The sequence below is a fragment of the Vollenhovia emeryi genome, unplaced genomic scaffold, assembly GCF_000949405.1.
Source record: "Vollenhovia emeryi isolate VEMERY1.0 unplaced genomic scaffold, V.emery_V1.0 DF939141.1, whole genome shotgun sequence".
NCBI lineage: Eukaryota > Metazoa > Arthropoda > Insecta > Hymenoptera > Formicidae > Vollenhovia > Vollenhovia emeryi.
The window spans coordinates 875,829-892,505 of NW_011967225.1; the positions used below are offsets into that span (position 1 = coordinate 875,829).

General features: G+C 42.3%; 3 protein-coding genes across 4 annotated transcripts; 1 reads left to right on the forward strand and 2 right to left on the reverse strand.

Moving 5' to 3' along the window:
* Nucleotides 1–140: 140 nt before the first annotated feature.
* LOC105566962 (podocan-like) lies at nucleotides 141–3,355 on the reverse strand. The gene is made up of 3 exons (XM_012021422.1): nucleotides 3,257–3,355; nucleotides 2,262–2,369; nucleotides 141–1,918 (listed from the first exon to the last, which is right to left on the reverse strand). The coding sequence occupies exon 3, from the start codon at nucleotides 1,904–1,906 to the stop codon at nucleotides 458–460; it is 1,449 nt and encodes a 482-aa protein (XP_011876812.1). The 5' UTR covers nucleotides 1,907–1,918; nucleotides 2,262–2,369; nucleotides 3,257–3,355; the 3' UTR covers nucleotides 141–457.
* Nucleotides 3,356–3,466: 111 nt separating this feature from the next.
* On the forward strand, nucleotides 3,467–6,901 carry LOC105566961 (cyclin-dependent kinase 11B-like). Its single transcript, XM_012021421.1, is given in 8 exon segments — nucleotides 3,467–3,663; nucleotides 3,786–4,188; nucleotides 4,258–4,753; nucleotides 4,967–5,104; nucleotides 5,107–5,292; nucleotides 5,615–5,891; nucleotides 6,016–6,246; nucleotides 6,332–6,901. Coding segments are annotated over 8 exon segments (2,148 nt in total). The 5' UTR covers nucleotides 3,467–3,541; the 3' UTR covers nucleotides 6,627–6,901.
* Nucleotides 6,902–7,746: 845 nt separating this feature from the next.
* LOC105566960 (protein PDF-like) lies at nucleotides 7,747–9,358 on the reverse strand. Of its 2 annotated transcripts, none has more exons than XM_012021419.1 (3): nucleotides 9,113–9,358; nucleotides 8,345–8,523; nucleotides 7,747–8,067 (listed from the first exon to the last, which is right to left on the reverse strand). In XM_012021419.1, the coding sequence occupies exons 1-3, from the start codon at nucleotides 9,282–9,284 to the stop codon at nucleotides 7,942–7,944; spliced, it is 477 nt and encodes a 158-aa protein (XP_011876809.1). In that variant the 5' UTR covers nucleotides 9,285–9,358; the 3' UTR covers nucleotides 7,747–7,941. The 2 variants fall into 2 exon arrangements, with proteins under 2 accessions (XP_011876809.1, XP_011876808.1); XM_012021418.1 differs by having other exon boundaries at nucleotides 9,083–9,346.
* Between the last annotated feature and the right edge of the window lie 7,319 nt (nucleotides 9,359–16,677).

Consider the following 16,677-nt stretch of genomic DNA (forward strand, 5'->3'; position numbering starts at 1 on the left):
TATAAATTTTTTAACAGTTTATATAAAACGTAAGATAAACAGTTGGAATAAATATCTTTTGCATGATTCAGATCTTTTTCAGATTTGATGCGTTTTATTAATTATTTTATCGTTAGGAAGTATTTTAAAACTCGAAGAAATTCTTAACAAATAAACAATTACTTTAAATTGTTTCCATTTATTATATGTACATACATTCTATAATATATGGCACATAGTAAAAAATCACACAAAACAAGCCATTACAATAACTATTCAATGTTTCGATTAATCATTAATAACTACATAGTAAAAACAACTTTATAGCATTAGAAACTATAATAGTAAGTGTTTATACGCTTAATTTCCGATACCATATAGAAAAATCTTATATTATAGTTCGAAGTTTTATTATTTCTAATAAGTAAAGGAAACACTTTTCTTGTTTACAATATTAAAATTTTAATTTGATAACTCATTAATAATTATTTTCCATTTGCATCCAATTTGAAAAATTTGACTTGTTTATCAAGTTGATCATAGTAAGATTTTGCGGTAGACTCTCTAAATATCTAATATTCAGATATTCTAATGAATTCATCATTAAATATATTTCTATTAATGGCAATGTATTTGTCAACGACAAAGATTCCAGTGAAGTAAATCGATTATTGCTCAAATCCAAATATTTCAGAGATACAAGGGATTCTGTCCATCCTTCTGGAAAAGCACTTAACATATTTCTTGACAGATCTAATTCCTCTAAGACAGAAAGATTAGCGAACGCATTAATATCGGTCTTATTAATTTTGTTTTCTCCCAATAACAATTTTGTCAAATTCGGCATTTGCACGAAAGTATATGGCAATAATTCCATTATATTATTGTGATTAATATACAAAGTTGTGATTCCTATTTCATTTGAGATTTGCGGAACATCCTGAAGTTTGTTTCCACTTAGATCAAGTGTCTTCAGGTATTGCAAATTTGCAAACGTTTCCGGATATAAATTATTTATGTTATTTCTGGATAAGTTCAGGTAGACTAAATTGTTGTTATCTTGAAAAGCGTTCACTTCAATGTTCTGAATGGAATTTGCGGAAACGGAAAGATAGTTTAGATCCTTTAGACCAGTCACCGATAGACAGTGACTATAGTGTGCACAATTGTTAATGTACATAAATTGATTGTCATCCAAGTTTACTGCGGACAATTTGTTTATTATAAAATTTAAATTCAAGTAAGTAAGCGCGTTGCCGTGGAGATCAAGAAAATATAAACTATTCGGCAGTAAGTTTATAAAATTCATCTGGCCGTCCCGCAGAGCGTTTTCAGAGAGATCCAGGATTTGTAACTTGGGAAATGGGGTTTCTGACATAATTGTTTGAGTAAAGGAGGATTCAAAGGGGTTTTTTTTGGGAAGAAAATACAGATCTTGGATTAAATTATTACGAAGAGACAAAATTTCTAAGTTGGGATATTCACTAGAAATCTGAATATTTTCTCTGTAACTATCACCGACCGCCCTGTTCATAACGAGAACTTGTAACTGATCATGACTTCCAAAGTTAAAGAGTTGTGACGTGCGAAGTCTGTTGCCAGAAAGAAACAATTGCGTTAAATTTGTAAGTTTGTTGAAGGCGCCTGTTTCAATGTTCTCAATACGATTATTTCTAAGGTCGAGGCAAGTAATTGATGAGGCAGTAATTGATGAAAATAAAGGATTGCTGATGAAATCCTGCCTGAGTTTAAGGATTTCTGCGTTGATCTTCAGTTCATTTTCACATATATACGTAAATAAGAAGATTTTAAAATCTACGAAATTTGAAAGTTCCCTGTAATCATTGGCTATTTTATATTCTGTTGATTTGACCACAGATGGTACAGACCAGCAAAGGAACATGATGACAGTGAAGACGAACTTCATGATGGTCAATTTCTATAAATATAGTAAAAAAGTCGGTTTCAGAATTGTAATAAAAAGAATTACTTGTAATTTAAATATAATACTTAGGCCCGGTTTCACACCAACGTCGCTTAACTTTAATCGTAGCTTAATTCGTTCTTTGTCTCTTTCCAACTGTTACTTTAGAAAGAGAAAACATGAATTACACTAAGTTTAAAGTTAATCGACGTTTGGTGAAACCGGGCTTTACACTTAGCTATGATAAATTGAGTTGTACTAATAAACACTTGATAATCATACTTTTCTCTTGTATGAAACGTGCTTAAAATTTATTATTTATCGTAAAATTTATTTTAAAATATCAAATGTGACTTACCAGTTTTAGAATATTCTCTTCACAAGATGCAAATTTTAATTGTTACTATACAGTTGGTGTACCTTCCGCAAGGACTGTCTTTCGAACACTGAAACGAACTGCAGTATGCTGTAACTCAGGAGTAGAGATTGATATACAATTTCGCTGACTTTAGATTTAGGTACTGGAAACACGATAATAGCGCTTGTATTGTGTTACGTGGAAATATCTAATTTCGTTTCAAAATGATTACGCATCATGTGTCATATATCAAGAAAAAGAAAGTTAAAATTGTGATTGATGACCACAGCAAGTTTTAAGTGAAATAAATTAATCAAACACATTTTGTAAAGTAATTTTTTGTATTTTTTTAAAACTTATTCTATTTGTATTGCGCGTTATACAAAGAGATTCTTAAATATAAATTAATAACAATGCGGCGATAAAATATTAAAATGTAATGCATCGACAAATTCAATCAAACCCAATACTTTCAAAACAAAAAGTACTAAGCTTGAAAAAAAAATTTGAATAAAAATTGAGAAATGTTTAAAGTGATGTATAAAAATAATAAATTTTGACATGACGTTAGTTGTAACAGTTAACAATGAGAATCGCTCTTCGTTGTTTTTAATAAACGTTCACTCTATTTGCAATACAAAATTTGATATATCCAAAATAAGATATGTATTTTACGAAGGCATATGTTTCTCTTCAATTGAATGACAAAATTAAGTAATTAATAATTCATCATATACATTTTTTAAATTATTTTATAAATTAAAAATAAAAAATCAAATGTATTCGAAATATATTTATTAAAATAAGTATTTTGCAAAAGCAGCATACTTGGCGCGCCTATTTTATACATAACTGAAATTAAAATATAGTAGCCAATCATCTTGCAGCTATTCCATAAAAGCTGCAAATTGATTGGCCACACATTTCTCGAAACTAGAACTTAATTGGACCAAGTTCTAACATCGTTTAATTTACTTACCTGTTGCGTTTGATACCTGCAGCTTTTTGATACTTGCAGCTGGAGGAAGAGGATGGCGACACGGCCGACTCCTTGGATATTAAACCGCCGCAGGCAGTTGTGCTCCATCATAAATCCAGCTCGTCCCGTCGAAGGGAGAAGCACAGCGACAGGAGGAGTCGCAGGGATGAGAAGGGGCGAAAGTCGCGTCAACACGAGCGCGAGGACAGGCACAGGGACAAGCATAGGCATCGCACTTCGCAGTGGGGAACCTGCGGAAAGATCCGAGCGTTTGGAGGGCTCCGAGAGGAACCGCGAGAGGATGGAGCGACTAGACAGGATGGAGGGCCATTCTAGAGACAGGGAGTCCTCTCGGGAGTCCTCCAGGCACGATCGCAAGGACAGAAGTACGGGAGACCGTGTCCTAGAAGATTTGAGGGAAAGGTATAACTTGTCTCTTGTATCTTGGAAATTTCTCACCGAATTTCTGCTTTACGAAATATTAATGACCGTTTGTCAATGCGTCGCTTCTCTTAAAATTCTTGTTAGAAGCAAATATGTTTCAGATTATTGGACAAGAGAAGGGAGAGACGGGAGGATCCGCGCGACACTCGGAACTACAAGATCGAGTCGTCCCGACACGAAGTGCGATTCGAGGAGCCGCGAGAGATGCACGAGCCACGCGACCGGCGAGAAGTACGGACGGAGGACCTTCGGGAGCGTCGTGAAGTGCGTACCGTGGACGACGGTAGGGAGCGTCGCGAGATTCGCATGGAGGAGCGGAGGCACACGCGGGCGATCGTGGACGAGCGGCTCTCGGAGAGCGAGCTGATGGAACGGTCCGAGAAGCGTCGCAAGAGATCTCACAAGCACGAAAGAGTTCGCGAGAGGGACCAAGAGAAGATGGGGCGCGGGAAGGGGCACCGGGACAAACAGCTGCGGGAGGCGATGGAGATCGTAACCGACGAGGTTAGTGAGATGGATGTGCAGACGGAGATCTCAATACAGATTAAAGATTCAAAAGAGATGTCGGAACAGGAACTTAGGAGAGAAAGGCTGTTGGAGGCCGACAGAGAAACGGCCAGGCGGAAGGAGGTGTCCAGGATGGAGTTGGAGGCGAGGAGAATGAAGAGAGGCGAGAAATGACCCGTGAGCCCGGACAACAACCCGGATCCTTCGATAGCAGAGCTGTCGGATGAAAGCATCAGTCCTGCTCATTTCGAGGACGAGTCGAGACACTCGTCCGAAGGGGAGAGAAGTCCGCACGAGCGGTCGTCGGAGCGACACTCGTCCGACTCTTCGGAATCTAGCAGCGACGACGACGACGACGAGTCTAACGAATCGATTAAAGGTTCCGCTGGCGACTCCAACGACGGTACGGAATATAACAATCCAAGTCCGCTGTCTGTCGATCGACTGGCCAAATCCGATCGTTCGGATGGAGACTCTCCGGGACACGTTGATTCTAACAATGCTACGAAAACCGTGAAAGAGGAGAAACCGGAGTTACCGCCATATCTGCCGGCTATTCAAGGTGCAGCAAGAAATATTTGTAAAAGAAATTCAAAAAGAAAATTGAAGGTATAAAGGCATGCCAACTACACGAGTTAATCAGACTTGAATTTTTATCGTAAATAATCTCCAATCTGATTAATTCAAATTTGCTTTTATACCTTTAATCTATTTTCTTATTTTTGCCTTATTAACTTTATTTTTAATTTAAATTTTAGACACTGTTATTTGTTAGGTTGTAAAAGCGTCGAGGAATTTCAGTGTCTAAATCGAATTGAAGAAGGTACATATGGAGTTGTGTACAGAGCGCGCGACAAACGCACGGATGAGATAGTCGCGTTGAAACGATTGAAAATGGAGAAGGAGAAGGAAGGCTTCCGATTACAAGCCTGAGGGAGATCAATACATTATTGAAAGTGCAGCATTCCAATATTGTTACCGTGCGAGAGATAGTCGTCGGCAGCAACATGGATAAGATATTCCTTGTCATGGATTACATGGAGCACGATCTGAAATCCCTCATAGAAACCATGAAGCAGAAGAAACAAGTTTTTATACCTGGTATTATTCTGTTAAAGAATGTAGGAAACTGGTCGAGGAGTTGAGTGTAGTAACAGCAGAAATTGAAAAGTAAAAAACAATTTGATTGAAAATAATATATGATAATCTAGGTGAAAGATTTATGAATATAGAATAATTGTATATGTCATGGATTACGTATATTAAACTTGACGCTCTGCTGTTGCACTCAAGTCGTAAATTTATATAATAGGTATATATAATTTATATAATTTATATATTCATATAATCCTTCATCATCCTTAGAAGAATATGCGAACGTAAGGAACGTAAGGAATAATCATGGTATTTCCTTTTATTACAGGAGAAGTTAAATGTCTTATGCAGCAATTGTTATGCGCAGTCGCGCATTTACGCGATAATTGGATACTGCATCGCGACCTAAAGACGTCCAATTTGCTGTTAAGTCACAGAGGCATTTTGAAAGTCTGCGATTTTGGCTTGACTCGAGAATATGGCTCTCCCTTGAGGCAGTACACGCCGATCGTCGTAACACGATGGTATAGAGCTCCTGAATTACTTCTGTGTGATAAAGAGTATGCAGGAATATATAGTACGCCTATAGACATGTGGTCCGTAGGGTAAGTACATATGCTTATTGGAAGGTCGTTTGATACGATCTTTTTAAATTAATGGCGACAATGGATATTAAATATACAATTTTAGAGTACATAAACCACGATATTTATGATAATCTCTCCTTAGGTGCATTTTCGCCGAGCTTTTAAGGATGAAACCACTCTTCCCGGGAAAATCTGATATAGATCAATTGAATAAAATATTTAAGGAGCTGGGTACACCGAGCGAAAGGATCTGGCCAGGATACGCCAAGTTACCCATAGTACAAAAGATTTCGTTCGCGCATTATCCTGTAAATAATCTCAGACAAAGATTTAGCTTATTGTTGTCCGATTTAGGTATCGAGATGCTGAACAAGTAAGTTATACCGTTTAGAGAACAATTTGCGGAAGCATTTAATATTTAAATGTGTTTTATTACAAGTGTGATTTTTCTCTTTCAGATTTTTCACGTACGATCCTCGTCAACGTGTAACCGCCGAAGACGCCCTGAATCATGGCTACTTTACTGAAGCGCCTTTGCCAATCGACCCGCAAATGTTCCCCGCGTGGCCCGCCAAGTCGGAGCAAGGAATCAGAACCACGAACGCGTCCCCGAAGCCACCGAGCGGCGGCAGAGAGTACAAACAATTGGGTGACGGTGACGACGCCGATTTGAGTAACTCCGGTTTCCACATGGGCTTAACGGAGGGTGGCAGAGCGCCGGCGGTTGGTGGTGGCTTTTACTTGAAATTCTAGTTGAAAGCGAGACTTTTGCACTCTGTGAATTGTAACAGTGAACTTTTTATTTACATAGATTTGTATAAAATACACACGTGGGTCTTTTGAAAAGTTCTCGAAATGGAGTACAATAACTCGCACACATTAAATGGAAACTACCAATATTTCTATGAATACACAATAAAGTCATACTTTATCCCATCAAATAGATTAATTTTTTTTATAGATTTTTCAGTGAACGTATCTGTGTGATTTTTAAAAAATGAACAAACTCGAGATGCCACTGTGATTAAGTATTCGGATTAAGGTGTGATTTTTTTATTATTCTTTTTACTCGCCTGACTTAGTCAAACTCCTTCTTATTCCCACAATTGGAAGAATTCCTTGCTGGGAAGAGACTTTCGTCGGACGAAGAAATAAAAGCGACGGGTATTTGACATCACTTGACGAATCAGAGTTCGTAATGAGACGATGACTTTGTAGCATTGTAAAGAGAGATTATGAAAAGTAATTATAAAGATACAAGCTGTTTTTCTATTTCGTTGCGAGAACTTTTCAAATGGCCTACGTATTGTGCTACGCCTCTTTATATAAAAAGGAGTGTGTCATCCATACGATATGCATATTCTTTTTATTTCTGTTGTAGAAGAACAGAGAACGTGGAAAATGTTTGTATATGTGTAATTAAGGTACAGTATTTCATTTTTCTAAACTGGAGATGTTTGCGATTGCTCTTTGTATTTTGTCGTATATGATTGCGTAGTATAAAATGATAGGTACGTGTATTTATGTATCAGTTTACTACTGTCGAAATGTGTGTGGATTACAATTAATCTCGTAATACTTTAAACCTTTCTCTTATCTCCTCTTAAGTTAATCGACGTTAATCATAAAACGACGATCAAGATATCGCAAACCTGAAACTCCGGCTTGCTCTGCAAAGTTGGAGTTATAATCCAATGGAATAATATGGGGTAGAATAATAGAAATATCTGTTGTAAAAATGAAAACCGCAGCGTCTGTAATTAACACGGTTAATGTCTGTAATTTAGTTTGCACTTTACGATGGTAAAAAGAACGTGAGAGGAAAATAGTACAAGGAATTATGTAACGGAAAAATGTAATAAAATAGGAAATGTATATTAGTTCCTACATTTATTCGTATCGATTCATCCTGTAGACGGTCCATGTTTCTGGCAACATTACTGACAAATCTTACTTAAGTTTCTAAATGCTCCGTTCTAATATATATTCTTTGGCGGATAAGCTACGAGATGTTTATTTCTATATTGTTGTACATGTGATGTACCTTCTTGTACAAGTGAGGTCACTCTCATTTCCCAGCATTGTGCATATTTTTCGGTAGACCCAACAGCGAATTTATGAGCTCGGAGTTGCGTTTAGGATGACAGAAACGCGGAGCCACCAGCATCAGTCTGGCCAGCTGCAATTCGCTATCCTGTGAAGGGAATAAACACATTTCTTATGTACATAAATATTCGCCCAATGAATCTATTTAATAGCACATGATATTACACCACCGCTATTTCCCTCTCGAACTGTGTCGACCGCTTAAGTGGCGTTCCGAGTCCGAATTGACGTGTAAATTAATCCTCGTATCTCATTTTGCCGAAGCGTTCAATACAATTTCGAAATATGACAATTGCGACACGTTATTAGTCAAGTTTAAGCGCCTCTTGATTGCCATTTGGATTGAGATTCGGACGGACACTTACCAGACCTCGGCCGTACGGAAGATTCAACCCGAGAATGTTCCTGTCGTCATCCTCGAGCTCGCTGGACTCCTCTCCGCAAACGACGCCGATGATAACAGCAATGATGACAGCGAGCTTCGCGTAATTAGCCATTGACTGATGCTGCCTCGTTCTCGAGACGAGATAAGCAAAGGTAAACACTAGGAAAAGATTTGGCAATTGTTAAATGTGTAATTTAACGTAATTGTGTTACGCGAAAATTTATTATATAACAACAGAATATGCTAATTTTCAGGGTTGGGAAGTAACTCGAACGAAGTTACAGTTACTTTTTTTGGTAGCTTTAACATCGTTATTTTCTCTCCATCTGTAACTGTAACTCAACTCAGTTACATTAATAGTTACTTTATATGTATTTTAAACCTCCACACATTGCATTAGGTCTTGCATTTGCGCATAAATGCCTTTATCGACGCTTTACAATTTAAATGCAGATTTAATATTTTTATTCTTATTGCAAGAAAGTAACTGCAAAGTAACGATTCGTTAACTTTTTAATGACTGTAACTGTAACGCGTTAACTAGGTACATTTTTAGCGAAAAAACTGTAACTAGATACGTTTATAAAGTAACTTTCCCAAGCCTGTTAATTTTATATAAAGATTAACATTTAATTTGACAAAATTCCTATTAATATAATAAAAAGTGAATTATACGAAAATTTAAATTAAATCATTTAAACGAACGAATGATAATTACTCTCGCAAATAGTCACAAGTGCCAATTTACAGTGGATATCGAAGTGGCTGAGGACGCTGTTTAATGTACCCCGCGAATACGACACGAATTGGAAGACGCTGCTTCTTTTATACCCGGCGTCTATCTTCGAGATCTGTTCTTGACAGACAGATCGTAGGCCGATGACGACTCTGCGAACGACAGGTGTCCTCCTGAGGATCATCGCGAAAATTGTGCCTCGCCTCCTTTATCAAGTTACGTAAAGGAAGTCCTGCCGAAGCGTGCAATCCTGCGTTTGATTACTCGCGGCTGATCGGTACGTATTACAAAATTTGCGTCTCGATCCGTTCTTCTCTTAAAACGAGGCTCGCGGATCAATAGACGTAGGTATCCGAGAGAAGATATTGGAGCTGGAGACGCGATCCTGAGGGAGGAACTGAAATCGGAGTCGACGGTGCCATGGAAACTCGACTGGCGCCGAATTCCTGTCGAATCTCTCCTCTCGCCGCTGAGAAAAAAATTCTATTGACCTTTCCATTAATGCCGCGGAATCCGCGCGACGTCCTTCTAAAGGTGCACCGTGATAAAAATGCATTAGCGATGCGAGAGACTCGCGAATTGCGTTCTCTCATTCTCATTTTAATATTAATTGCGGAGCGACTGTTTTTGCATTCGCGAGAGCAGCCGCCGAAAGGCGCCCCGTCGCCCTCGCCGACAGCCGTGAGAGATGCGCTTTTTCCACTCCGCGGTGATAAACTCACCCGTTTATCAAGGCCCGTAATCGCGGCGCGCGTGCCCGAAGCGCCGTCGTCGCGACAAGAGCCTATCATTAGGGAAGAGCCACGAGCATTACGAGCACTTGTCTCGTTGCTCTCGTCGCGAATGCGAGTCTCGTCAGGGTCAGTATCGCGTTTAATCTCGCGGGCAGGCTTTCTGCAACGAGGAAATCCGACCTCGCCGGCGACGCGGCCGGCTCTCCCGCCCTCGTCCTCCTCGGTGTACACGGGAAGATATAAATCACCCGGCCCGGCCGCATTACTCATTCGCCGAACGATACGTCGCGTGCACGGCGAATGGTGAATCGCGCGACATTGTCATCCTTCGGGGAAGACGGGGTGGGACAAAAGGAGAGATAAATCGCATAATTATCTCGGGACAAACGCTCGTCGGGCGTACACAATGGGAACGCGGCGCGAGGACCGAGCTCCTCGGAGTAACGCGTCGCATAAATGCCTGAGCGTCGTGTAAAATGCCCCGCTATTCGCGGGGTAACTACTTGGCCAATTTATCATGTAGAAAATAGATAGTAACGAACGGCCGGCAAAATTGCAGGCGGCATTTTCGCCGGCGATCTCGCGAGTCCTATTACACCTTATAAAGACGAGAGGGGGAGACAGGAGTTTGAGCAGAGATTAATTATGGTCTAGCAAACGCTCGATACCCGGCCTCTATTTTGTTGCCGCGAAAACAATACGAATTAACAGTAATTGGATTATTCGCGTATTTCTCTCAGGATTGCACTGGCGATAATTTTCCTTTGTCTATTAATAATTTTCTCTCTTGATTCGATAATTCAATATTTGCGATTATTCGCTGCTTAGACGCACATCGCGCAAATCGATACACTCTGCCGTTCGTTTTTCATCTCGTCTTGTAAGAGACTTGTAAGGGAAAGACAAAATAGAAAAGAGAGCAAAGCGAGAGGAAGCAAGAGAAGCAAGAGTGGGCCAGCGGCGTCGAAATCTCCGACTGTTCCCTGGGATGGGCGCAGAGGTCACTCAACCAGCGGCCGTAAAAGCGGCCTGGGACCGGTGCGCGTGGCCTTGATTCTACGTTAAGACCCTTCGAGGATCCACGGCGAAGGCGTGTCGATCAACGGCGAACGGATTAGCCACTTTCGACGTCTCCGTGACATTTTCTCCACGCTGGAGTGCCTGGATGTCTGGGCGACGCGCAGGGGAACCATCGGCGGAACTTGACTCGCCGCGTCGTTTCGTGATCCGCGCCGAGCCCAAACGAGAAACGTCGGGCGGGAGTCCGGCGAGGTCGGAACAACCAGATCGCGAGTGTGAGGCGCGCGTGGCGAAGAGGAAAAAGAAAAGTTCTTTTCCCTTTTCGCCCCCTCGATCTCGAAATCGCCTTCGTGTAGCGGCGTTCGTACGCGGGGAAAAAATGTAGCTACCCGTAGCTAAGAGCTGCGTGTGGTAACTAAATTTCAGTTGTAAAATATGGACAGCTAATATTTAGCTGCGATAGCCAATATTTTGCTACTGTGCCTCTTGTATTACGTGCGAACCGCGGTTGCTGTGCTTTAGAAATGTATAGTTACGGCAGCAAAATATTTTTAGCAAATCATGATCAGCCACGGTTAGCGAAAAGTTTTGCATTCGTTCTCAGAAAATTCTTTTGCGGCCAACCACTTGTGCCTCGTTCATCTATCGTACACCCGATAAGATTGTTATTATTATTTGCGGAATCGTCGAGAGCTGATTCCGAGATTGTGCAATGCCCGGCCCGGGGAAACGCGGATCGCTAATTCGACTCACTTGTGATTTTATTAGCACGAATTGTCTAACTGTTGCCAAACCGCCGTCTGTTTCGTAACGCCCCGAGCGCCTGTTTGTTCTTTCACGGTGATTTACGCGACGTTTCGCACCCGCCACGGTCGCGCTCCTCATCTTCGTCTTCGGAAACCCGTTTGACTCACATTCGCCTCCAGAAGCCGTTTCGTGACTTTAATGCGTGTCAGAGAGACACGTCTCGCGAGTGTGTGCGCGGAATAAAGCGCACGAATCCCCGTCGCGATGCCCGCGACCGGCGAAAGAGAGAAGGAAGAGGGGTCGTCTCTATCGTCGCGAGGGTCGATCTGTTCTCCGCGTGTTAATTGCGTTCCTGTGTAGCGATCGACCGCGAACAAAACGCCACGAGATAGCCGGGCTCGCGCTTCTGCCGCGGGATGCGCTAATGGCCGATTATTACGGATAATAATTGCCCCTCGAACCCGCGGCGATAAGCAACGGCGGCGCCTCTTTTTCGCAACAACTCTCGCTTTCGTCCCGTTGTCTTCCCCCGAAAAGAAAGGGAAACGGAACACGGGCCTTTCCCATTTGCAGCATCAGGCGACGTGTGGAACGCGCGCGCGAAAGAACCTATTTCGCCTTGACGTTAATCGATAATAATACGAGTGTGTCCACTCCGAAGAAATAAACAGCTATGAATTCATAAAACGCGTTTATCTTTCTTTTCTTTTTTTTTTCTTCCTCGAAGGCAGGGATCCCGCGGAGAGACCCCGCCCGAGCGACCGCTTGGACCGCCAGGTTGACGGGCAATCTATCCGTTGATTTATCGGTGCAGCCCTTAATCGCGAGGTACACTATACTGACGATACAGCGATTACCTTACGACATATAATTATGGACTTGAATTAGGAAGAGAGAGAGAGAGGAAGAACGAGATGAGATGGGGGAGGTCATTTGAATCCCGACTAAGTCGACTCTGCATCGATGACGCCTCAACCCGTCCATTAACGACCGACGATTACGGATTCCGATTCATATATTTCCTTTTTTTTTTTCTTCTTTCCTCTCGCGTGGGTCTGACACATAAAATTTATATTTCTACAGTATTAACTCTCTCTCTCTCTCTCTCGCTCTCCCTCCGCCCGCTTCTCCGTCTCGTCGTTTCGGTAGAGGTGGCATTGAACTCGGCGCAACATTTAAGGCCATTCTACAATTGCGTAAACGTAGTTGTAGGGTTGTAGGAGTAGAAGTAGTAGTAAGTGTTGTACATCAAAGTAATATACAATAGAGTGAGATACGTCGTAATTGAAATGAATGATTAGTTAGCTTTTACGTCCTATATCGTTGTAGTCGTGGAAGATCAAGTTCAGCCATCTTTTACAACAGGCTTTACAATCGGAAGTGCTAGTTTAAAACTGTGTTTTACAACACAGTACAACCGCTAACAACCACGTTTACGCAATTGTAGAATAGCCTTTAAGCGCCGCGTCTCACCTTTATAATCCGGCCTGCTAATCACGCTCGAGGCGGCGGCGCGAGTCCGCGCGTCGAATCGAGACGAGAAAATCGAACGTTGTGCGTGCGTTCGGAGCACACCTATACAGAGGCGCGCGGTAATGCAATTAACCGGGGACCGCTACGCTCGAATTTGAATACCCGTCCGACTCCCCCGGACCCCCGGGGCCTTTGTTCTCCTGGCAAACGCCTCCTCGTCACCGTCGATCATCGGGCGTTCGCCTTCGCGCACTGTTTACAGCTCTCTAGTGCCAGGAAAAGCACGAGGAAGAAAAAGAAATACTTTGAACTCGCGTCTACGCCATTCTTAGCCCGTTCTTATATTTAAGATTATCCTAAGTATACTCTTAATGTGTTTTCAACCAATCACAGAGCCGTATTTAGCGTCTTGAGACAACACTTAAGATGATTTTGAAATAAGAATCGACTATGAACACCGGCCCTAGCGACGTCTCCCCCGTAGGCAAATGTGATCCGAAACATTGGCGGCACATCAGATCCAATGAATTGCGATTCAATGCACAATTAATTGAACTCCCGCTCTATGCAGTTGCTTGACTTGCAAGATCAGGGGGTTCAGTATGCAACTAATTATGCCGCATTGAACTCGCCTAATCAGAAGTTACAAAAACGTATTGCGGAGAATATTATCGCAGCCTCAGTTGACGCTCGTCACGGATTGAGGGAGGTCCCAGGTTCGAATCCTGAGGTAATATTTTTCGCGATAAGTTCTTTACGGTACGGAGAGTGAGATTATTGTACTGAATGTTGAACGTAGCGTTGAAAAATTAATTAGAGATCGCTCGTCTATTTAAATTCGTGAATTTGTTGACGACAATATTCCATCTAACCGATCCTGTGTTGTGTCCGAAAAGAAACCGGCGCACAGGACAGGTGGAAAAACGGTATACGAATTCTCATATTAAAAATTATTGGCCCGTCTACATCTTGCTCGGGCCTGCTTAGGCGTCCTCGTTCGTTCGAAAAATTAACTGTTTCATACTTTTTGCGAATTGCAGCAAGACGCGCCTCAAGCCACGTCCCGAGAGCGCAGTACGACGAGGATGTAGGAAGATAATGACGCCGCGGCTGTCCCAAAACAAATTCCATCCCTTTCACTCGCGAAGCACTTTCCAGACGGCAGGGGAAAAAAAACAAGTCGATAAATTGACCAAGCCCGCAAGTTGAAGGCGAATCTGGCTGCCACTCCCTCAGGTAGGGTGCCTTATTTTTGGAAGAAGTCCGTCCAAGACCCGTGTCATCGTTACAAGCATCCGACTCTCCTACCCAGCTGTGAAGTACGAAGTTGAGCAGCGCGATGTCCTCCCCGATAATTCATATCGCTCACCCTGGCTCCCTTGAACCGGCTGAGTGCGCGGGGACAAATTGCTACTTATAGATCAGAAGATATCGCCGATTAATGGATGGGCAAACCGCCTCGTGCGAACGATACTCGCTTAACTACACGCTCGCGGGACAATAATATATTTCTTGTGGCATGCGAACGCCGATGATCCGTTTCGGCGAGGGTATCGACGTCGACCATCAAGGACGCTGATTCTCCGCCAACGTTTGCTCTCCGTTACAGCTCCCCGTCGTCGTCAGCTTCCGTCATCTGAAATCAAATTTCGTGCTGCTCGGCGAATTCCTAACGAACGAACTTTCGTTCTTGCCCGTAGTTTTTATCAGGGTTGGGAAGTAACTCGTTACTTGTAACGAAGTTACGGTTACAGTTACTTTTATTTTTTGGTAACTCTAACTTAACTTCGTTACTTTCCTTCCGTCTGTAACTGCAACTTAACTCAGTTATATTTTTTCGATAACTAGTAACTAATTTAACAGTTACTTTATATATTTTTTAAACCTCCACAGATTGCGTTAGGCCTTGCGTTACATTGATGCATGAACACCTTCATCGGCGCTTTACAATTCAAATGCAAATTTGATATTTTTATTTTCATTGCAAGAAAGTAACTGCAAAGTAACGATTCGTTACTTTTTAAATCGTTACTTTTAAACTGTAACTGTAACGTGTTACTTTTCAGAACTGGTAACTTGTAACTGTAACTAGATACTTTTATAGAGTAACTTTCCCAACCCTGGTTTTTATTGTAGCGCTAAATGGGTATGTTGCAAAATGAACTGTATTTTTAAAAAATTTACTGTTAAGGCGTCGTGAGAAGCCGCATAATGATGACGGCTTCTCATCTAACGTATACATTTGATAGCTTTAAATGATTAAAAATTCGTGGCACCGTTATCTAATGGCGAGAATTCTTTCTAATGTATACACGTATACTGTTTCACCTCCGCGCCGTATTTGTTCCACTATAATAACCGTCGTATAATCCGTTAATATCCACGAGCAAAGTTAATTTGAAGATCTCGCCACGAAGTTAAGGAATCGTATATATAGGATCCTAAAAAACCGGTTGTTTTTCTAAAGATTCCTTGACCAGTCTGGAAGCGATTCTTACTTGGCGGGAATGTCTGTAATTTTCGACTTACGCGAGACTGAACGAAAGAAACATCTCTCTGAAAGAGAGCAAAGCGATAACATCCCTCACACGAGTAATGTCAACTGCTACAGGGACGAACGCGTACGGAGAAGAAGTGCATACTCGTCTGAAGCGGTACTCGTCGTCGCAGTTTGTTCAGGGATAATTCGCGACAGCAACCGCAAACGAAAGGGGGTTCCCTTCGTGTTCGCCGATAGCAGGAGTCGGAAGCGGCGGTAGTCTAATTATCAGCAGCCCAGTGAGAACACTAACGTCGAATCGACGTCGATCGAAACCGCGTCCCAACCGTCAGTCTTCGAAAATAATTAAAAGTTTCGGAACTTTATTTCTTGCGTTAAATTTTGTATTGCATAAGTTGACTTGGCAGTTCTCTCCAATAAGATGTTAAAAGCATTCAGAACGTTGAACCTAGTAATTTGATACAAAAAATTAAGTCCCAAAAACTGAATTATTTTCGAAAACTGACGGTTCCTAGTGAGAAATGACTCGTCAAACGATGTCGAAACGATGTCGATTCGACGAATCATCTCCCACTGGGTTGGAACGCGGTTTCGATCCCACTGACGTCGATTCGACGTCAGTGTTCTCACTGGGAGGCCGGAACTCGGACATCCTCGACGGGGACGCGTGTGGCGATTCATCGGCGAACCTTTCTGAGGGAAGGCGCGATCCAAGTCGATGGCTGAGATTTCGAGTTGGGCATCCGGACCTAGGGCGTTTACGTGCGAACAAGAAGTCATGCTCCTCTCGTGGTCAAGGTCGCCGCAGAGCGGGGGCTCAGCAGGCAGGCTGGCGGGGCCCCCTTGGACGGAGGAGTAGGTATATATGGACGTCCTCGCGCGTTCGGAATACCAGATTGTTGGCCCTCCCCGCCGCTCTCGGTGGTGTCTTTTAAAATTCATCCCGCGCACCTCTCGAGGAGACCCCGGCGGGCCCCCGTTCCCGCACGGTCAGATCGCGCGCCGCCTCAGACAAGTGCTTCACCGAGTCCTGTTAGTGACAGTTTATACGCCGTCGGTGCCGCGGAAGAGGAGCCAGGAAGGTCCGTTTATAATGTACACTA

What these genes read in the sequence shown, in the direction of transcription:
- LOC105566962 (XM_012021422.1), bottom strand. Translation starts at nt 1,906, where the DNA reads ATGAAGTTCGTCTTCACTGTCATCATGTTCCTTTGCTGGTCTGTACCA.
- LOC105566960 (XM_012021418.1), bottom strand. Translation starts at nt 9,284, where the DNA reads ATGATCCTCAGGAGGACACCTGTCGTTCGCAGAGTCGTCATCGGCCTA. An exon ending in ACTTGTGACTATTTGCGAGA is followed by an intron (nt 8,524 to 9,082) that starts GTAATTATCATT and finishes ATCTTTTCCTAG; the next exon opens with TGTTTACCTTTGCTTATCTC. An exon ending in TTCCGTACGGCCGAGGTCTG is followed by an intron (nt 8,068 to 8,344) that starts GTAAGTGTCCGT and finishes TTCCCTTCACAG; the next exon opens with GATAGCGAATTGCAGCTGGC.